Source organism: Myxine glutinosa, chromosome 6 (assembly GCF_964187855.1).
Source record: "Myxine glutinosa chromosome 6, kmMyxGlut1.1, whole genome shotgun sequence".
In the NCBI taxonomy this organism is placed as follows: domain Eukaryota; kingdom Metazoa; phylum Chordata; class Myxini; order Myxiniformes; family Myxinidae; genus Myxine; species Myxine glutinosa.
The window spans coordinates 182,813,418-182,836,598 of NC_136266.1; the positions used below are offsets into that span (position 1 = coordinate 182,813,418).

Consider the following 23,181-nt stretch of genomic DNA (forward strand, 5'->3'; position numbering starts at 1 on the left):
TCAACCATCTTTAGCCAAGTCTTTCTCGGTCTTCCCCGTCTTCTACTTCCTTCTACATTCATTTCCATCACTCTTCTCAACCAGTCACTTTCATCCTTCCTCAACACATGACCAAACCATCTCAACCTGTTCCTCTTCACAGCATCAATCACAGGCTCTATTCCAATCATCTTTCGCAATTCATCATTTGTCTTCCTCTCTCTCAACGATACTCCGCACATCCGTCAAACCATTCGCATTTCCACCCTTTCCAACCTTCGTTGCTGCTCTATGTTCATTACCCATGTCTCGCTCCCATAAATCATAACACTTCTCACACATGCAGCATACACCTTTCCCTTCAGCTTCAACGACACTCCCCTCATCATCAGCACGCCACTCAATTCCCGAAACTTCTTCCATGCACATCTCACTCGAGCAACCGTTGCCGAGTCTGATCCACCTTCTCCATTCAGCATGTCTCCGAGGTAGCAAAATGTTTTCACACCTTCCAGCTTCACGCCGTCTCCAAGATCCAACTCAACATTCCTCCATCTGCAGCTCCCTCTGTGCACACCTTACATGTGAATGTATCTGCCACACTGGTTAATGACCCTCTCAGACCACTACATTTTTGATGAACCCACTCAGCGCACATTGTACATTGAATGGAGTTCACTCCGACACCCTTCCTACACACAGCACAGGGCCACTTCCCAGTTCTTTCCACCTCACCACATGCTTTACCACTTGCCATCACCTTCGTCTTTCCGATATTCAGCTTAAGACCTTTCGTCTCCATACATTCCTTCCACGTGTTCATCTTTTCCTTCAGTCCATCCATACTTTCCGCAATCAACACCAGATCATCTGCATACAACAACTCCCACGGTAAACCCTCCTTTACGTTCTGAGCCAGCACCTCCATCACAGCTACAAATAGTAGTGGACTTAGTACCGACCCCTGATGCACTCCCACCTTCACCTCAAACTCACCACTGTTCCCGTCCTTCGTCCTTACAGCTGTGCGCGCTCTTTTGTACATTGCCATCACTACTCTGATCAACCATTCCTCCACTCCTAACTTCCTCAATGCCCATGTCAATATTTTGTGTGGAACCCGATCGAATGCTTTCTCCAGATCAACAAACCCAAGAAACAACTTCTTCCTCTTCTCCATGTACTTCTCCTGCAACTGCCTCACAATGAAAAGCGCGTCTGTCGTTCCTCTTCCTGGCATAAATCCAAACTGCATTTCGTCGATCTTCACTTTCTTCCTTATCCTCCCCTCCAACACCCTTTCCAATACCTTCATTCCTTGCTCCAATAACTTTATCGCTCAGTACGAGCCACACTCCAGAGGGTCACCTTTCCCCTTGTATAGAGGGACGAGGGTACTCAGTTCCCAAACCACTGGAATGCGGCCTTCTTTCACCACCAGATTACAGATCTCTGTCATTCTCTTCACACCCCAACTTCCTGCTGCCTTCAACATATCTCCCACAACTCCCGTTGGCCCTCCCGCTTTTCTACCCTTCATTGCTTTTATCACTTCCTCAACTTCCTTCTCAGTTATCTTCTCTGCCGGTCCTAAAACTGGGTTACTCTCGATGTTGCCATCCCATTCATTCTCTGTATTCAACAGCATTTCCATATATCTTTTCCATCTTCCTTTAATTCCATCTGGGTCGACAACGATTTGTCCCACTTCATCCTTCAAGCAACTCACCCCCATCACATCACACCTCTCTTTCGCTATCTGCTTTGCAATCCTGAATACTGCTTTCTGACCCTCTTCCGAATCCAAGCGTTCTCCGAACATTTTCCTACATGCCTCCTGTGCCTTTGCTACCTCTTTCTTTGCAGCCTTCCTGGCTGCCTTATAACTTTCATGCTCTGCTGTTTCTGCTCCCGTACCCTTCGCCTTCTGCCACTCCTTGAACTTCTTCCTCTTCTCGTCAATCCTCTTTCCAACTTCATCATCCCACCACCATGTTTCCGAGTGCCTCGGTGGTCCTTTTGTCCATCCACATACCTCACCAACGGCTCCCAACAGACTAGCTTTCATTGACATCCAACCACTTTCAAGCTCAACCACATCATCCTCGACCCTACTCAGCCTCTCTTTTAATGCCTCCCTTACTGTCACCTCTTTCAACCTCCACACCTTCATTCTCGGTTGGTACTTCACCCGCCGAGCTCTCCTCGCACCTTTCACCCTTACGTCGCAGACAACCAAGTGGTGCTGTGAAACAGCCTCCTCGCCCGGGATCACCTTTGTGTCTCGGAGGTGCCCCCTATCTCGCCTACGCACCATCAGGTAGTCAACGGTTATCGTCGACCCACCTGACGTGTATGTAACACGCTTATTATCCTCTTTCTGGAACTGAGCGTTACAAATCAACAAATCAGCTCCATCAGCAAACTCCAAAATCCTTTCACCTTCTCTATTTCTCACACCATATCCGTAACCCCCATGAACCCCGTCAAAACCATCCATACTCCTTCCCACATGTCCATTTAGGTCTCCTCCTACCACAACAACTTCCTCATCTTTCACGTTTTCCATCAGCTTCTCTATCGCACACCAGAACTTGTCCTTCTCTTCATCGCTTCGACCAACCTGTGGAGCATATCCCGAGATGACGTTCACCAAGAGCTTTCCAATCATCATTTTCACCATCATCAACCTATCACTCACTCTCGTCACACTCACCACACTGTCTACAAACTCCTCAGAAAACAGGACACCAACACCATTCACGCCCTCCGGGCACCCTTGCCACACAAACTTGTATTTCTGTCCCTGCCTACCCTTCACCATTCTCACACCACTTCCCTTCCATCTCGTCTCTTGCACACAACATATGTCCACTCTTCTTCTGACCAATACTTCCACCACTTCTCCTGATCTCCCTGTCATTGTCCCTACATTCCATGTCCCAAACCTCAGAAACCGATCTCCACTTCGGGCTGTACCCTGCCCACATGTAGTTGTAATTGTCATGGTTCTCTTTTCGAGGCAATGTTTTTATGGCCGGATGCCCTTCCTGACGCCAACCCTCTTAGTCGTCTTTTACGACACGCAGGGATACGGTGTACCTATTCTTATCCAGGGTACACACTGTATGTGTATATATGTATACACATACATATATACATACATACATATATACATACATATATACATATATACATACATACATGTATATACACATACATATATACATACATACATATATACATACATACATGTATATACACATACATATATATATATATATATATATATATATATATATATAGATATATATATAGATATATATATATATATATATGTCATGTCCATTTGATTGTGTGTGTATCTCATTATTACCTCCACTACCGAAGGTGGATGAAGGTCATGTTTTCACCCCTGTCTGTCTGTTTGTCTGTCTGTGAACAACATATCTCAAAAATATGTGGATGGATTCGGACGAAATTTGACGGAGAGGTAGCGTATGTGACAAGGACGAAATTATTAGCTTTTGGTGAAGATTTGGATCCGGCTAGTAGAATTTTTTAAGGGATTCTTCACCATTGAGAGATAAGGCTAAAACCGATACATAGCACGATATCTCAAACAGTTGTGGAAGGATTCGACGAAACTTGGTGGCCCGGTAGCGTGTGTGACAAGACCGAATCGATTAAATTTTGGTGAAGATCTGAATATTGATTCAGATACAATAATTATTTAATTTTTCAAGTGATTCTTCACCATTAAGAGATCTGGCGAAAAGCGATGTGTAACATGATATTGAAAAAGGTTGTGGACGAGTTGGTTAGGCGACGAGAACAAGCCGATTCGATTTTTGGTTCAGGTCGGAATCCAGATCCGGCCTATCAGTGGGATGCAACACAAACTGTTCACCAGGTGGAGGTATGCGCCCGACCGAGTGCCTTTCTAGTTTAAAATGAAGTCCGTTTACCATCAGCGGCGTTCATTTTATTTTGGCAGGGCAATGTACATCACGTGGCCACTGGACTACAAAGTGTGTGGCAAACATGATGGGAATATTAAGAAGCACAGTGCAAAAAATCTTTTTGTAGGATTTTAGACAAATCAACAAAAAAAGAATATAGAAATCCTCCAAATGAACCTTCTTTATGAAATCAAGCAATAATCAATCACACAAGGCAAACTTTTTTTTTTGTGTTTTTGTTTTTTTTCTTTTTTTTTCTTTTTTTTGTTTTTTTCTTTTTTTCTTTTTCTTTTTTTCCTTTTTTTTTTTTTTTTCTTTTTTTTTTGTATACAAGATCGAGGCTCGTGAAAGAGCTAACATTAATCACACAAAAAGTCAAACCGACACATAAAACACAAAAAACAAGGGGAGCGGCAGACAAGATGGGGAGAGAGGGGGAAGGACACAAACACAACATTTGAGAGCAGGGACATCGGGAGGACTTGGGGGGAGGTGGGAGAGGTATAAAATATATGAACACTGCAAGGACTCTGGGGTGAATTAGTGGGGGTAGAAAAGATTAAGGTTTTGGATGGCAAATAACTGCTGTTGCAAGTACTTTGCGACGAATCAAACCCAAATTCATGCCAAATAAACGATTAAGGGACCAAGCAAATTATTCGAGGGGTTAAGATATTCCAGCAAGTGCAAAACAAGCACAAGCTTTGATGGGCCTAATGGCCTCCTCCTGTAATGAGGTTCCTTGTGAGGGAACGTACTGCATTTTATTATATTATATTCATGAGGGGCAAACGATTCGTTTGAGGCTGGACTCTCAAAACTCTGCTTTGTAGCCAGGTATGTGCACACACCTGCATTTAGCGTGTCAACAGATTTGTAACATCACTTGCACTTCTTGAATGATATACATTCACAAATAGAGCATTCAAAACTAGAACAGCACTCGGTAGAGAGCAAACCTCCGCCAGGCTGAACAGTGTAAGTTTGGTACCACATTGATAGGCCGGATTTGGATCCAGACCCGAACCAAGATCAACTCGGGTTGTTCTCGTCACCAACCCAACTCATCCACCAGGTTTCATCGTATTCCATCCACAACTTTTTGAAATATTGTGCTATTCAGTCTATTGGGTTTTTTTTGGTGAGGAATAACCTGGAAAAATCACACGCCTGGTGTTGGCTTAACGGTTAAGGTGGCTGGCTTAGGATGTTAGGGCCTTGAGTTTGAGCCCCTGTCGTGCCGGTGAAGTAACACCAGGTGGGTTGACTCAGCCTGTCATCCGTCCGAGGTTGGAAAAATGAGTACCAGCTTATACTGGTAAAAGGGACAATCAGTAGCACAGACACGCTTCCAGAAAATGATGTAACCAGCAACCACATGCTGCATACGAAACAACTTTAAAATTTAAATTTTTTTTATCAGATCCCAATCTTCACCAAAAATCAAATAAATTCTTCCTCGTCACACACCCAACCTCTGTATCAAAGTACATCGTCCACAACCTTTTGAGATATCCTGATCACAGACAAACAGACAGAGAGGGGTGAAAAGATAACCTCCATCCACATGCGGTGACGGAGGTAACAATGGTCAGATGTTCTAGAAAACTCTTTTCATATTTGTTGCACATATATAGTGTACCATATAATTCTACACCTGGATAGGCCGACAGCAATGGCTCCCCTCTCCGGTGACCTGGAAAGGATCCAATTCTGGTATAACACATGGAATGCATCCTTCAATCCAGGTAAATTTCATTCTCACCCTGTCTCTCCAGAATTATCATCAAATGAGCACACCTGTCTATTTCCACAATCTTCTTCTGCAAGTTCAGCACCTTAAACATCTGGGCCTCACGATCAGATACAACCTCTCCTGGCAAGACCATATAATCAGAGCTGTCCTCCAATTCCAGCTGCAGAATGGGCATCTTCAGTCATGCAAGGTCCTTCCTTAGCAACTCAACCTCTCAACATATGAGACTCAACCTCTCAACATCTCAACATATGAGACTCAACCTCTCAACCTCTCAACATACGAGACTCAACCTCTCAACATCTCAACATATGAGACTCAACCTCTCAACATATGAGACTCAATCTCTCAACCTCTCAACATATGAGACTCAATCTCTCAACCTCTCAACATATGAGACTCAATCTCTCAACCTCTCAACATATGAGGATTTTGTCTGTAGATCATTGGAGTACATCTCAAATAAATCGATTCGTAGCCTCAGGAGAAGGATTGGCTCTGATGGCTGAGGGCAACAAGGTTGAATGCCAAGTGACGTCACAAAAATGTACAAAACAGCTGATGTGGCAGAAATATCGATAGAATTACAAGTAGATCATGAATTTGGATTGGATATTTCTCAACATGGAACAACTTCACAACCTGCTATCCTCTGTCCCTACCCATGATCCTTTCTATCCTCACTACCTTGGGACAAGGATTGTCTCTGATGAGATACATGTGAACACAGGAACGCATTATATTATGGGCTGGCATCCCCACATCACGAAGTACCATCCTCCGCTCCTACCCTCTCCAGACCCCTACCACGTTTTCGTCCCTCTTCTCCTGATTTTGTTCATTCATCCCCATGTTGCATCCCACCTCCGGGACACAAAGGTGATCCCGGGGGAGGAGGCTGTTTCACAGCACCACTTGGTTGTCTGTGACATAAGGGTGAAAGGAGCGAGGGGAGCTCGGCGGGTGAAGTACCAACCGAGAATGAAGGTGTGGAGGTTGAAAGAGGTGACAGTGAGGGAGGCATTAAAAGAGAGGCTGAATAGGGTGGAGGATGATGTGGTTGAGCTTGAAAGTGGTTGGATGTCAATGAAAGATAGTCTGTTGGGAGCCGTTGGTGAAGTATGTGGATGGACAAAAGGACCACCGAGGCACTCGCAAACATGGTGGTGGGATGACGAAGTTGGAAAGAAGATTGACGAGAAGAGGAAGAAGTTCAAGGAGTGCCAGAAGGCGAAGGGTATGGGGGCAGAAAAGGCAGAGCATGTAAGTTATAAGGCAGCCAGGAAGGCTGCAAAGAAAGAGGTAGCAAAGGCACAGGAGGCATGGAGGCATGGAGGAAAATGTTCGGACAACGCTTGGATTTGGAAGAGGGTCAGAGAGCGGTATTCAGGATTGCAAAGCAGATAGCAAAAGAGAGGTGTGATGTGATGGGGGTGAGTTGCTTGAAGGATGAAGTGGGACAAATCGTTGTCGACCCAGATGGAATTAAAGGAAGATGGAAGAGATATATGGAAATACTGTTGAATGCAGAGAATGAATGGGATGGCAACATAGAGAGTAACCCAGTTTTAGGACCGGCAGAGAAGATAACTGAGAGGGAAGTTGAGGAAGCGATAAAAGCAATGAAGAGTAGAAAAGCGGGAGGGCCAACGGGAGTTGTGGGAGATATGTTGAAGGCAGCGGGAAATTGGGGTGTGAAGAGAATGACAGAGATCTGCAATCTGGTGGTGAAAGAAGGCCGCATTCCAGTGGATTGGGAACTGAGTACCCTCGTCCCTCTATACAAGGGGAAAGGTGACTCTCTGGACTGTGGCTCGTATTGAGCGATAAAGTTATTGGAGCATGGAATGAAGGTATTGGAAAGGGTGTTGGAGAGGACGATAAGGAAGAAAGTGAAGATTGACGAAATGCAGTTTGGATTTATGCCAGGAAGAGGAACGACAGACGCGCTTTTTATTGTGAGGCAGTTGCAGGAGAAGTACATGGAGAAGAGGAAGAAGCTGTTTCTTGGGTTTGTTGATCTGGAGAAAGCATTCGATAGGGTTCCACGTGAAGTAGTGACATGGGCATTGAGGAAGTTAGGAGTGGAGGAATGGTTGATCAGAGTAGTGATGGCAATGTACAAAAGAGCGCGCACAGCTGTAAGGACGAAGGACGGGAACAGTGGTGAGTTTGAGGTGAAGGTGGGAGTGCATCAGGGGTCGGTACTAAGTCCACTACTATTTGTAGCTGTGATGGAGGTGCTGGCTCAGAACGTAAAGGAGGGTTTACCCTGGGAGTTGTTGTATGCAGATGATCTGGTGTTGATTGCAGAAAGTATGGATGGACTGAAGGAGAAGATGAACAAGTGGAAGGAATGTATGGAGACAAAAGGTCTGAAGGTGAATATCGGAAAAACGAAGGTGATGGCAAGTGGTAAAGCATGTGGTGAGGTGGAAAGAACTGGGAAGTGTCCGTGTGCTGTGTGCAGGAAGGGTGTCAGAGTGAACTCCATTCAATGTACAATGTGCGCTGAGTGGGGTCATCAAAAATGTAGTGGTTTCAGAGTGTCATTAACCAGTGTGGCAGCTACATTCAAATGTAAGGTGTGCACAGAGGGAACTGCAGATGGAGGAAATGTTGAGTTGGATCTTGGACATGGCGTGAAGCTGGAAGGTGTGAAAACATTTTGTTACCTTGGAGACATGCTGAATGGAGAAGGTGGATCAGACTCGGCAATGGTTGCTCGAGTGAGATGTGCATGGAAGAAGTTTCGGGAACTGAGTGGCGTGCTGACGAGGAGGGGAGTGACGTTGAAGCTGAAGGGAAAGGTGTATGCTGCATGTGTGAGAAGTGTTATGATTTATGGGAGCGAGACGTGGGTAAGGAACGTAGAGCAGCAACGAAGGCTGGAAAGGGTGGAAATGCGAATGGTTTGATGGATGTGTGGAGTATCGTTTTTTTTTTTTTTTTTTTTTTTTTTTTGTATACAAGGTCGAGGCTCGTGAAAGAGCGAACATTAATCACACAGAAAGACAAACCGACACATAAAACATATAACATAGGGAGCGGTAGACAAGATGGGGAGAGAGGGGGAAGGACACAAACACAACATTTGAGAGCAGTGACCGAGAGACATGGAGACATCGAGAGATCTGAGAGAGGGCGAGGGCTTGGGGGGGGGGGGCGTGGGAAGGGGGCGGTGGGAGAGGTATAAAACATATGGACACTGCCAGGACTTCCAGGAAAGAAGTTGGAATTTCAAACAAGGTGGATCTGGGGTGAATTAGCGGGGGTAGAAAAGATCAAGGTTTTGGATGGGGGAAGATAAGAGATGGTGGTGAACAGCTGTTTTAAAGACCTGGAGGGAGGAGTGGGATTGAAGGGAGTGAGGGAGTTTGTTCCAGAGGCGGGAGAAAAGAGGAATGAAAGAGTGAAGGTGAGCAGAGAGCCGAGATTTCGGCAGTTTAACCATCAGAGGGTTGCTGGCAGATCTTGTGCGACCTGTAGGAATATTTGGGGGACAGAGCACAGAGAGAGCTGGGGGTGCAAGGCCGGAGAGGAGTCGGTAGAAGTCGGTAGAAGTCGGTAGAAGTTGAGAGAGAGGAAGACAAATGATGAATTGCGAAAGATGATGGGAATAGAGCATGTGATTGATGCTGTGAAGAGGAACAGGTTGAGATGGTTTGGTCATGTGTTGAGGGAGGATGAAAGTGACTGGTTGAGAAGAGTGATGGAAATGAATGTAGAAGGAAGTAGAGGACGGGGAAGACCGAGAAAGACTTGGCTAAAGATGGTGGAAGAAGAAATGCGGGCAAGGGGGTTAACAAGGGGAGATGCAGAAAATAGGGCAAAATGGAGAACATTGTCATGGGGACCACAAGGCTAACCCCCGCTCTAGCAGGGAAAATGGCCTTAAAATGCCTGTTGTTGTTGTTGTATCCCCATGTTGCATCCATGTGCTGTCCTACTGTCCTGAATGTCAGTATGTTGACTTCCACCCTCTGCCATTTTGTCATGAAGAATAAATGAATAAAACGCATCTTCAAGCAATAAATTATTTTGACATCTGGAGACTTCAGAACCTGGAAGGGAATGAATCAACTAATCATCAGTTGCGCTTAATTCAGTTATAATATAATTTCTATAAAATGGAGTGTTGACATTTCCATCCACTTGGGGTGGCAAAAACCCTGGCAGCATGTGGAACGTCTTCAAGGATATTGGGGAAGTGGGGGTTCAGACACCACCTGCACCTCAGCGGTGACCCGCCAGCTCAAGAACAATTGAGAAACATGCCGCACCATCTGGCTCTGCATACCAAGGGAGCACCAGGGTTACCAAAAACTCGAGACCCAAAACTTGTCCATTGGGTGGAGTGTGCCAACAAATAGCTCTCACTTTCCTATAAAACACACTCTAATGCCCCTCTAGTATAGAATAAAAGTGCAGGCCTCTTATTTGAATCCCAACAATGAAAAAAAACCTCGTTAGAATTTCATGAACCACATGGCCCATAATTCAGCCACGTCATGCATCAATATCTTTTCACAAGACTCGCCACTTCTACCCTTCCCCTACCCCCGAGACACTCCGCAACACAGCGATCTGCCATCTGTCCGGAGGGTGAAAGGGGTGGGGAAGACAACAACAAAACTGCAGGTCGTTGCTTCAGATAGCTCCAGGGAATGCTTCAGATAAACACAACAAATGGCTCTCTCTCCACATGAATCACAGAACGAGTCAGGGAAAAGCAGATTATATTCCCATATATGTACATCTGCGGCTCGTGTGTCCCAGAGACAAGCTGACAAACCTACAGGAGCAAAAGCACGCAACATCTGAGCAAACTATGTTCCTCCAATTCTCCCTCTCAAAAGCAAACACCGACTCAAGATCTTTGCCAAACCGTCCTCCGGTACATCCGGTACATCCTATATATCCTATATATCCTATATATCCTATATATCCTATATATCTTCCTGGGGGAATGCGTCTTCCCATACTTGGAGAACTCTTCCATTTGTGTTTTTTTATTGAAGCACGTCCCTTTGTTTGGGTTTCCTTTTCCTTGTCGTCCCTGCTGTCCTCTACTCCTGTTTCTGTGAACTTTATTCGTGATGACAACTCAGGGTCTCACTATTAACTAGAACGGAACTCGATAGAGGGCATACCTCTGCCAGGTGGAACAGTTTATGTTCTGTATGCACTGATAGGCCAAATCGGGATTCGGACCTGAACCAGAATCTAATCGACTTGTTCTCATCGTCAAACCAACTCATCCACCACGTTTTGTTACACCTCGGCCACAACTTCTTGAAATACTGTGCTATATATCGTTTTTGGCCGCATCTCCCAATGGTGAAGAATCACTGAAGATGTTTTTAAATTCTCAGATCCAAATCCGAATCCAGATCTTCTCCAAAATCTCATCATTTCATCCGTGTCACATCCCCACCTTCTCCACCAGATTCTTGTCTGAATCTGTCGCAATTTTTTGAGATATCCTGTTCACAAACAGACAGACAAACAGACAGGGTACAAGAAGCCTCATGTGCAACCGAATCTGTGACATCACCATCTGACTCTGTGACATCACCATCCGACAATGTGGCATCACCATCTGACTCTGTGACATCACCATCTGACTCTGCGACATCACCATCTGACTCTGCGACATCACCATCTGACTCTGCGACATCACCATCTGACTCTGCGACATCACCATCTGACTCTGCGACATCACCATCTGACTCTGTGACATCACCATCCGACTCTGCGACATCACCATCCGACTCTGCGACATCACCATCCGACTCTGCGACATCACCATCCGACTCTGCGACATCACCATCCGACTCTGCGACATCACCATCCGACTCTGCGACATCACCATCCGACTCTGTGACATCACCATCCGACTCTGTGACATCACCATCCGACTCTGTGACATCACCATCCGACTCTGTGGCATCACCATCCGACTATGTGACATCACCATCTGACTATGTGACATCACCATCTGACTGCGACATCACCATCTGACTCTGTGACATCACCATCCGACTCTGTGACATCACCATCCGACTCTGCGACATCACCACCCGACTCTGCGACATCACCATCTGATTCTGTGACATCACCATCCGACTCTGTGACATCACCATCCGACTATGTGACATCACCATCTGACTATGTGACATCACCATCTGACTCTGCGACATCACCATCTGACTCTGCGACATCACCATCTGACTCTGCGACATCACCATCTGACTCTGCGACATCACCATCTGACTCTGCGACATCACCATCCGACTCTTTGACATCACCATCCGACTCTGTGACATCACCATCCGACTCTGTGACATCACCATCCGACTCTGTGACATCACCATCCGACTCTGTGACATCACCATCCGACCCTGTGACATCACCATCCGACCCTGTGACATCACCATCTGACTCTGTGACATCACCATCTGACTCTGTGACATCACCATCTGACTCTGTGACATCACCATCTGACTCTGTGACATCACCACCTTTCGTTTTGATTTAGCGGCTTTACGTTTGTGCTTTTCCGACGTTTATGCTGCTCCATGAACCTTGCCCTTTAAAAAGGTTCAAAAAGAGGAAGAACAGATGAGCTCATCTCAAACCTGCTCAAGGGTAAATGCTTTGCTTCCAAGGTCTCAATAACATTAAACTGAATCACTGACGTCCGCAAGGTTGTTTGGGAATACCTTTTACCCCTTTTTGTCAAAACAGGGGCTGGATCTGCATCGCTTATTAAGGCCCAATCCAAGATGAATCTCCTTTTTATTAATTACCGGGCAGGGTGTTAATTGGTACATTATCCTGACTACTGGGGAGAATGGTCCTCACAAATCGTGCATTGGTCATATTGGGACCAAAAAAAAAGAACAACAAAAAAAAAAAAAAAAAAAACTTTCCACTTCAGATTATGATGCTGAAGTTACAAAAGTACCAGACCCAAAGGTATCGCACAACCCACAAACACCCTAAAATCCACAGTAATGCTAAAAAATAACAAAGAACACCAACTTCCTGCTCCCTTTTCATTGGTGCGAAGCCGATTTAAACATTTTATTTGCATCCCAAAGTTAAATATTTATCCATTGTATTCAATGGGGGGAATTCTAAAGGGTCAAACTCACGTGTCGAGCAGGTGACATCGTGTGCCACCAGACAATCCAGTGTAAATACAATTTCAGATGGGGATTGGAAATAGGGGATGTGGAGGAGTAAAGAGGGGGGTACGAAACTGGATATCAGTGTGAATGAGGGGAGGGGGAGGTGGGGGAGGAAAGAGGGGGTACGAAGCTGGATTTCAGTGTGAATGAAGGGAGAGGGGAGGTGGGGGAGTAAAGAGGGGGGTACGAAGCTGGATATCAGTGTGAATGAGGGGAGGGGGAGGTGGGGGAGGAAAGAGGGGGTACGAAGCTGGATTTCAGTGTGAATGAAGGGAGAGGGGAGGTGGGGGAGTAAAGAGGGGGGTACGAAGCTGGATTTCAGTGTGAATGAGGGGAGGGGGAGGTGGGGGAGGAAAGAGGGGGTACGAAGCTGGATTTCAGTGTGAATGAAGGGAGAGGGGAGGTGGGGGAGTAAAGAGGGGGGTACGAAGCTGGATTTCAGTGTGAATGAAGGGAGAGGGGAGGTGGGGGAGGAATGAGGGGGGTACGAAGCTGGATATCAGTGTGAATGAAGGGAGAGGGGAGGTGGGGGAGGAATGAGGGGGGTACGAAGCTGGATATCAGTGTGAATGAAGGGAGAGGGGAGGTGGGGGAGGAATGAGGGGGGTACGAAGCTGGATATCAGTGTGAATGAAGGGAGAGGGGAGGTGGGGGAGTAAAGAGGGGGGTACGAAGCTGGATTTCAGTGTGAATGAAGGGAGAGGGGAGGTGGGGGAGGAATGAGGGGGGTACGAAGCTGGATATCAGTGTGAATGAAGGGAGAGGGGAGGTGGGGGAGGAATGAGGGGGGTACGAAGCTGGATATCAGTGTGAATGAAGGGAGAGGGGAGGTGGGGGAGGAATGAGGGGGGTACGAAGCTGGATATCAGTGTGAATGAAGGGAGAGGGGAGGTGGGGGAGGAATGAGGGGGGTACGAAGCTGGATATCAGTGTGAATGAAGGGAGAGGGGAGGTGGGGGAGGAATGAGGGGGGTACGAAGCTGGATTTCAGTGTGAATGAGGGGAGGGGGAGGTGGGGGAGGAATGAGGGGGGTACGAAGCTGGATATCAGTGTGAATGAAGGGAGAGGGGAGGTGGGGGAGGAAAGAGGGGGTACGAAGCTGGATATCAGTGTGAATGAGGGGAGGGGGAGGTGGGGGAGGAATGAGGGGGGTACGAAGCTGGATATCAGTGTGAATGAAGGGAGAGGGGAGGTGGGGGAGGAATGAGGGGGGTACGAAGCTGGATTTCAGTGTGAATGAGGGGAGGGGGAGGTGGGGGAGGAATGAGGGGGGTACGAAGCTGGATATCAGTGTGAATGAAGGGAGAGGGGAGGTGGGGGGAGGAAAGAGGGGGTACGAAGCTGGATTTCAGTGTGAATGAGGGGAGGGGGAGGTGGGGGAGGAATGAGGGGGGTACGAAGCTGGATATCAGTGTGAATGAAGGGAGAGGGGAGGTGGGGGAGGAATGAGGGGGGTACGAAGCTGGATTTCAGTGTGAATGAGGGGAGGGGGAGGTGGGGGAGGAATGAGGGGGGTACGAAGCTGGATATCAGTGTGAATGAAGGGAGAGGGGAGGTGGGGGAGGAAAGAGGGGGTACGAAGCTGGATTTCAGTGTGAATGAGGGGAGGGGGAGGTGGGGGAGGAAAGAGGGGGGTACGAAGCTGGATATCAGTGTGAATGAGGGGAGGGGGAGGTGGGGGAGGAAAGAGGGGGTACGAAGCTGGATATCAGTGTGAATGAGGGGAGGGGGAGGTGGGGGAGGAAAGAGGGGGGTACGAAGGTGGATATCAGTGTGAATGAAGGGAGAGGGGAGATGGGGGAGGAAAGAGGGGGGTACGAAGCTGGATATCAGTGTGAGTGAAGGGAGAGGGGAGGTGGGGGAGTAAAGAGGGGGTATGAAGCTGGATATCAGTGTGAATGAAGGGAGAGGGGAGGTGGGGGAGTAAAGAGGGGGTACGAAGCTGGATATCAGTGTGATTGAGGGGAGGGGGAGGTGGGGGAGGAAAGAGGGGGTACGAAGCTGGATATCAGTGTGAATGAGGGGAGGGGGAGGTGGGGGAGGAAAGAGGGGGGTACGAAGGTGGATATCAGTGTGAATGAAGGGAGAGGGGAGGTGGGGGAGGAAAGAGGGGGGTACGAAACTGGATATCAGTGTGAATGAAGGGAGAGGGGAGGTGGGGGAGTAAAGAGGGGGTATGAAGCTGGATATCAGTGTGAATGAAGGGAGAGGGGAGGTGGGGGAGTAAAGAGGGGGTACGAAGCTGGATATCAGTGTGAATGAGGGGAGAGGGGAGGTGGGGGAGGAAAGAGGGGGTATGAAGCTGGATATCAGTGTGAATGAGGGGAGGGGGAGGTGGGGGAGGAAAGAGGGGGGTACGAAGCTGGATATCAGTGTGAATTAAGGGAGAGGGGAGGTGGGGGAGGAAAGAGGGGGGTACGAAGCTGGATATCAGTGTGAATGAGGGGAGGGGGAGGTGGGGGAGGAACGAGGGGGGTACGAAGCTGGATATCAGTGTGAATTAAGGGAGAGGGGAGGTGGGGGAGGAAAGAGGGGGGTACGAAGCTGGATATCAGTGTGAGTGAGAGGAGGGGGAGGTGGGGGAGGAAAGAGGGGGGTACGAAGCTGGATATCAGTGTGAATGAAGGGAGAGGGGAGGTGGGGGAGGAAAGAGGGGGTACGAAGCTGGATATCAGTGTGAATGAGGGAAGGGGGAGGTGGGGGAGGAAAGAGGGGGGTACGAAGCTGGATATCAGTGTGAATGAAGGGAGGGAGAGGTGGGGGAGGAAAGAGGGGGGTACGAAGCTGGATATCAGTGTGAATGAAGGGAGAGGGGAGGTGGGGGAGTAAAGAGGGGGTATGAAGCTGGATATCAGTGTGAATGAAGGGAGACGGGAGGTGGGGGAGTAAAGAGGGGGTACGAAGCTGGATATCAGTGTGAATGAAGGGAGAGGGGAGGTGGGGGAGTAAAGAGGGGGTACGAAGCTGGATTTCAGTGTGAATGAAGGGAGAGGGGAGGTGGGGGAGGAAAGAGGGGGGTACGAAGCTGGCTATCAGTGTGAATGAAGGGAGAGGGGAGGTAGGGGAGTAAAGAGGGGGTACGAAGCTGGATATCAGTGTGAATGAAGGGAGAGGGGAGGTGGGGGAGTAAAGAGGGGGGTACGAAGCTGGATATCAGTGTGAATGAAGGGAGTGGAGAGGTGGGGGAGGAAAGAGGGGGGTACGAAACTGGATTTCAGTGTGAATGAAGGGAGAGGTGAGGTGGGGGAGTAAAGAGGGGGGTACGAAACTGGATATCAGTGTGAATGAAGGTCGAGGGGAGATGGGGGAGTAAAGAGGGGGGTACGAAGCTGGATTTCAGTGTGAATGAAGGGAGAGGGGAGGTGTGGGAGGAAAGAGGGGGTACGAAGCTGGATTTCAGTGTGAATGAAGGTCGAGCGGAGGTGAGGGAGGAAAGAGGGGGTACGAAGCTGCATTTCAGTGTGAATGAAGGTTGAGGGGAGGTGGGGGAGGAAAGAGGGGGGTACGAAGCTGGCTATCAGTGTGAATGAAGGTCGAGAGGAGGTGGGGGAGTAAAGAGGGGGTACGAAGCTGGATTTCAGTGTGAATGAAGGTCGAGGGGAGGTGGGGGAGTAAAGATGGGGGTACGAAGCTGGATATCAGTGTGAATGAAGGTCGAGGGGAGGTGGGGGAGGAAAGAGGGGATACGAAGCTGGATTTCAGTGTGAATGAAGGTCGAGGGGAGGTGGGGGAGTAAAGAGGGAGTACGAAGCTGGATATCGGTGTGAATGAAGGGAATGGAGAGGTTGGGGAGGAAAGAGGGGAGTACGAAGCTGGATATCAGTGTGAATGAAGGGAGAGGGGAGGTGGGGGAGGAAAGAGGGGGTACGAAGCTGGATATCGGTGTGAATGAAGGGAGAGGGGAGGTGGGGGAGGAAAGAGGGGGTACGAAGCTGGATATCGGTGTGAATGAAGGGCGAGGGGAGGTGGGAATGCTAAATCATTTTCGGTTGTTTTTTTTCAAAATTTGTTTGAAATGATTTCTCTAAAAATAGTCAATGGGGAACTTTACACATGTACATTGGAAGAATACAGGTGAACGAGGTGAACAAGGAGATGAAAGCAGAAAGGTGAGTACCACATTCAACAGAAAAGGGTAGGTGACCGAGCTGGCCCAATGGGAGAGGTAGGTGACAGACCTGATCCCAACAGGAGGGGTAGGTGACCGACCTGGTCCAACGGGAGGGGTAGGTGACCGACCTGGTCCAACGGGAGGGGTAGGTGACCGACCTGGTCCAACGGGAGGGGTAGGTGACCGACCTGGTCCAACGGGAGGGGTAGGTGACCGACCTGGTCCAACGGGAGGGGTAGGTGACCGACCTGGTCCAACGGGAGGGGTAGGTGACCGACCTGGTCCAACGGGAGGGGTAGGTGACCGACCTGGTCCAACGGGAGGGGTAGGTGACCGACCTGGTCCAACGGGAGGGGTAGGTGACCGACCTGGTCCAACGGGAGGGGTAGGTGACCGACCTGGTCCAACGGGAGGGGTAGGTGACCGACCTGGTCCAACGGGAGGGGTAGGTGACCGACCTGGTCCAACGGGAGGGGTAGGTGACCGACCTGGTCCAACGGGAGGGGTAGGTGACCGACCTGGTCCAACGGGAGGGGTAGGTGACAGACCTGGTCCAACGGGAGGGGTAGGTGACCGACCTGGTCCAACGGGAGGGGTAGGTGACCGACCTGGTCCAACGGTAGGGGTAGGTGACCGACCTGGCCCAACGGGAGGGGTAGGAGACCGACCTGGTTCAACAGGAGGGGTAGGTGATGGACCTGGTTCAACAGGAGGGGTAGGTGATCGACCTGGTTCAACATGATGGGGTCGGTGACCAACCTGGTTCAACAGGAGGAGGTAGGTTACTGACCTGGTTCAACACGAGGGGCAGGGATCAACAGTATTGGGTAGATGAGCTCTCGGGTTAAAGAGTTGTGAGGTAGGTGAACGACTGGGTTCAACATGGTGGGTGAGGGGTAAGAGAGCGACCAGGTTCATGGTAGGTGAGTGATTGGGTTGTAGAGTGGGGAGGTAGGTGAGCGACCGGGTCCATGTGGTGCGTGGGGGATATTAGAGCGACTGGGTTCAAGAGGGGGGGAGTTGGTGAGTGACCAGGTTCATAGGGGGTGGGGCAGGTAGGTCAGCAACCAGGTTCATTGGGGGGGTGGGGGGGAGGTGAGTGACCAGTTTAATGGGGGTGGTGTAGGTGAGGGGTGACCAGGTTCATGGGGGGGGGGGGCTGGTAGGTGAAGGCCAATCAGGTTCATGGGGTGGGGTAGGTGAGTGACCAGGTTCATGGGGGGTGGGTAGGTGAGGGGCGACCAGGTTCATGGGGAGGGAGGGGGAGGGAGGGGGAGGTAGGTTAGCGACCAGGTTCATGGGGGTTGGAGGTGAGTGACCAGGTTAATGGGGGTGGTGTAGGTGAGGGGCGACCAGGTTCATGGGGGAGGTGAGGGGCGACCAGGTTCATGGGGGAGGGAGGTAGGTGAGCGATCAGGTTAATGGGGGGGGGGGCAGGTAGGTGAGGGGCGACCAGGTTCATGGGGGGAGGGGCTGGTAGGTGAAGGCCAATCAGGCTCATGGGGTGGGGTAGGTGAGCGACTAGGTTCATGGGCCGAGGGGGGGAGGGGGTAGGTGAACGACCGGGTCCATGTAGGGCGTGGGGGATATTAGAGCGACTGGGTTAAGGAGGGGGGGAGTAGATGAGTGACCAGGTTCATGCGGGGGGGGAGTTGAGGAGCGACCAGGTTCACGGGGGGAGGAGGAGGGAAGGTGAGCGACCAGGTTCATGGTGGGGCAGGTAGGTCAGCAACCATGTTCATTGGGGGGGGGGGGGTTGAGTGACCAGGTTCATGGGGGGGGGCAGGTATGTGAGGGGCGATCAGGTTCATGGGGGAGGGGGGGTGGGAAGGAGTCGGAGAGCGACTGGGTTTGGGAGGTGGAGGGGGTCGTTCTCAATACTCCATATGTTCGTGTTGCACATGGTACGAATAACAAATGACCATTGACGTATCGAGCATGTATGGACCAAGACCTGCTCACCTTGCCGATAGCTTTCCGATAGCGGGTCGTGGCCTGCACGATGAGGTCGCGGACCGAGAGGCGACCATCTCCGCACGGAACCACAATCCGTGTCCGTCCGAAACACACGGTCACCTTCATGGCACCGAGGCCGGGAACACAAGGAGCGGGTCGGACGCGCTGAGAGGGGCGATGGGAATGCGGGGGAAGGGACGCGATGAGGATGAGGAGGAAAATACTAAATAGGAAGAAGAAGAAAAGGAAGTCGAGGATGAGGAGGAGGAGCTAGAGGACTTTCCCAGCGATAGGTACCCGCAGGGCATGGCAGCACCGTAAGTATCTGTCTCTCTCCACCGTCTCCCCCTCGCTCGCTGAATGTCCAAATGTCGGTGTTAAACACAGGTACGCCACCTAGAGGTTGTTGTTTTTGTTCATTCTCGGATCGATCCCTCCGCGCTGCTCCTCTCAATCTCATTCCTCTGGGTCTCACTTTCCTGGTTTTATTGCAACACACGCTCGCTCCCTCGAACAGGTATCGGTCCGTCGAGCAGGTATGTCCTTCGAGAGCAGGTATGTCCCTCGAGAGCAGGTATGTCCCTCGAGAGCAGGTATGTCCCTCGAGAGCAGGTATGTCCCTCGAGAGCAGGTATGTCCCTCGAGAGCAGGTATGCCCCTCGAGAGCAGGTATGTGCCTCCAACAGTATAGGATCCCCCAACAGGTACAGATTCCCGAACAGGTATAGGTGCTCCGAACAGGTATAGGTGCTCCGAACAGGTATAGGTTCCCCGAAAAGGTCTAGGTTCCCGGAACAGGTATGTTCTCCAAACAAATCGGTTTTCATTGGTTTCTCGTAATTAACGCGTCTGGTTCTCTTTCATTGGTTTACATTTTCTCGACCCCCACCTGTCCGAATACCTGCCATTATGATGTCGGAATTTAGAGAATAAGAAGAGCAAGAGAAGACGTTGACGGGGTCACGACCGTTTGACCACATCCGATCCGAATCGCATCGGAATCTCTGCGCAGTTGAGCCCGCGGTTCGTACTTTGATGGGAGTGGAAAGAGACACCTCGTGGAAACCTGTGGAAGAAGAAGAAGAACAACAAGCAGTCAGTCGGTGTTGTGCCCTGAAGTGTCTGCTCACAGATTTGTTCCTCCGCTCTGAATTGTCTACTCACAGATGTTCCTCCACTCTGAATTGTCTGCTCACATATTTGTTCCTACGCTCTGAATTGTCTGCTCACAGATTTGTTCTTCCGCTCTGAATTGTCTGCTCAGATTTGTTCCTCCGCTCTGAATTGTCTGCTCACAGATTTGTTCTTCCACTATGAATTGTCTGCTCACAGATTTGTCTTCCCGCTCTGAATTGTCTGCTCACAGATTTGTTCTTCCGTTCTGATTGTCTGCTCACAGATTTGTTCTTCCGTTCTGAATTGTCTGATCACAGATTTGTTCCTCCGCTCTGAATTGTCTGCTCACAGATTTGTTCTTCCACTCTGAATTGTCTGCTCAGATTTGTTCTTCCGTTCTGAATTGTCTGCTCACAGATTTGTTCTTCCGTTATGAATCGTCTGATCACAGATTTGTCATTCTGCTTTGAATTGTCTGCTCACAGATTTGTTATTCCGTTTTGAATTGTCTGCTCACAGATTTGTTATTCCGCTCTGAATTGTCTGCTCACCGATTTGTCCTTCCGCTCTGAATTGTCTGCTCACAGATTTGTTATTCCGTTCGGAATTGTCTGCTCACAGATTTGTTCTTCCTCTCTGAATTGTCTGATCACAAATGTGTCATTCCGCTCTGAATTGTCTGCTCACAGATTTGTTATTCCACTCTGAATTGTCTGCTCACCGATTTGTTCTTCTACTCTGAATTGTCTGCTCACAGATTTGTTCTTCCACTCTGAAATGTCTGCTCACAGATTTGTCCTTCCACTCTGAATTGTCTGCTCAGATTTGTTCTTCCGTTCTGAATTGTCTGATCACAGATTTGTTCCTCCACTCTGAATTGTCTGCTCACAGATTTGTTCTTCCGTTCTGAATTGTCTGATCACAGATTTGTTCCTCCGCTCTGGCTTGTCTGCTCACAGATTTGTAATTCCGCTCTGAATTGTCTGCTCAGATTTGTCCTCCCGCTCTGAATTGTCTGCTCACCGATTTGTTCTTCCGTTCTGAATTGTCTGCTCACAGATTTGGTCTTCCATTCTGAATTGTCTGATCACAGATTTGTTCCACCGATCTGAATTGTCTGCTCACAGATTTGTTCTTCCACTCCGAATTGTCGGCTCACAGATTTGGTCTTCCATTCTGAATTGTCTGATCACAGATTTGTTCTTCCGTTCTGAATTGTCTGCTCACAGATGTGTTCCTCCGCTCTGAATTGTCTGCTCACAGATTTGTTCTTCCATTCTGAATCGTCTGCTCACAGATGTGTTCCTCCGCTCTGAATTGTCTGCTCAGATTTGTGCTTCCATTCTGAATTGTCTGCTCACAGATTTGTTGTTCCACTCTTAATTACCTGCTCAGAGATTTGTCCTTCCGCTTTGAATTATCTGCTCACAGATTTGTTATTCTGTTTTGAATTGTCTGCTCATAGATTTGTTCTTCCACTCTGAATTGTCTGCTCACAGATTTTTCCTTCCACTCTGAATTGTCTGCTCACAGATTTGTCCTTCCGCTCTTTTTTTCGTTCCGTTCTGAATTGTATGCTCACAGATTTGTTGTTCCACTCTGAATTGTCTGATCACAGATTTGTTCCTCTGCTCTGAATTGTCTGCTCACAGATTTGGTCTTCCACTCCGAATTGTCTGCTCACAGATTTGTTCGTCCGTTCTGAATTGTCTGATCACAGATTTGTCCTTCCGCTCTGAATTGTCTGCTCACAGATTTGTTATTCCACTCTGAATTGTCTGCTCACCGATTTGTTCTTCTACTCTGAATTGTCTGCTCACAGATTTGTTCTTCCACTCTGAATTGTCTGCTCACAGATTTGGCCTTCCACTCTGAAATGTCTGCTCAGATTTGTTCTTCCGTTCTGAATTGTCTGCTCACAGATTTGTTCTTCCGTTCTGAATTGTCTGATCACAGATATGTTCCTCCGCTCTGAATTGTCTGCTTACAGATTTGTTCTTCTGTTCTGAATTGTCTGCTCACAGATTTGTTCTTCCGTTCTGAATTGTCTGCTCACAGGTTTGTTCTTACACTCTGAATTGTCTGCTCACAGGTTTGTTCCTCCACTCTGAATTGACTGCTCACAGATTTGTTCCTCCATTCTGAATTGTCTGCTCACAGATTTGTTCCTCTGCTCTGAATTGTCTGCTCACAGATATGTTCTTCTGTTCTGAATTGTCTGCTCACAGATTTGTTCTTCCGTTCTGAATTGTCTGCTCACAGGTTTGTTCTTACACTCTGAATTGTCTGCTCACAGATTTGTTCTTCCACTCTGAATTGTCTGCTCACAGATTTGTTCCTCCACTCTGAATTGTCTGATCACAGCTTTATTCCTTGCGAAAATCGAAGCGTTTTTAAGTGTCCTTCTCTCCTGACAATGTGGAGAAGTTTTTGTCAAACCTCGACTCTAATTCTGCAACTGGACCAGATGGCATCAGCCCGCGGGTCCCAAAATCCTGCTCTGCCGCTCTATCTCACCCTCTCTCTGTTCTTTTCACCCTCTCTTTTGCTCAAGGTCATCTGCCAGCATCTTGGAAATCAGCAAACATTACCGCTTTACACAAAAAGGTGCAAAAACAGATCCTTGCAACTACAGACCAATCAGCCTGCTTCCAATTATCAGCAAAGTAATGGAATCCATCATTGCTTCGGATATCAAATCCTTCCTCTTCTCCAATGGCTTGATCTCTGATCATCAATTTGGATTCAGACCAGGTCATTCTACTCTGGACATGTTGCTTCTGCTGTCTCAACAATGGATGGAGGTCCTCAATGCCAAACAGGAAATCAAAGCTGTCTCACTTGACATATCACGTGCCTTCGATACGGTCTGGCACCCAGCTCTGCTCACCAAACTCTCCTCCAATGGTATCCATGGAAATCTCCACTCATGGCTTGCGGACTTCCTCTCTGGTCGTAGGCAACGTGTGGCCCTGAATGGATTTCTCTCATCTTCCCTCTTGTTCTGGCTGGAGTTCCCCAAGGTAGTGTTCTGGACCCTGTGCTATTTCTGGTCTTCATCAATGAGCTCTCCGACTCTCTGGAAAATCCTCTCTATCTCTTTG

General features: G+C 48.7%; 1 protein-coding gene across 6 annotated transcripts in view; it reads right to left on the bottom strand.

The window, feature by feature from the left end:
* Positions 1-19,266, bottom strand: part of LOC137429011 (partitioning defective 3 homolog) — a 455,854-nt gene extending 436,588 nt beyond the window's left edge. For 3 of the 6 annotated variants that reach the window (XM_068118984.2, XM_068118985.2, XM_068118982.2), the window contains exon 1: positions 18,968-19,265. In XM_068118984.2, the coding sequence (XP_067975085.2) occupies positions 18,968-19,087 (120 nt within the window). In that variant the 5' untranslated portion in view covers positions 19,088-19,265. Of the gene's footprint in view, positions 1-18,967 lie in introns of all 6 variants that reach the window. The other 3 variants (XM_078780919.1, XM_068118983.2, XM_068118986.2) reach the window with 2 other exon arrangements.
* Positions 19,267-23,181: the final 3,915 nt, after the last annotated feature.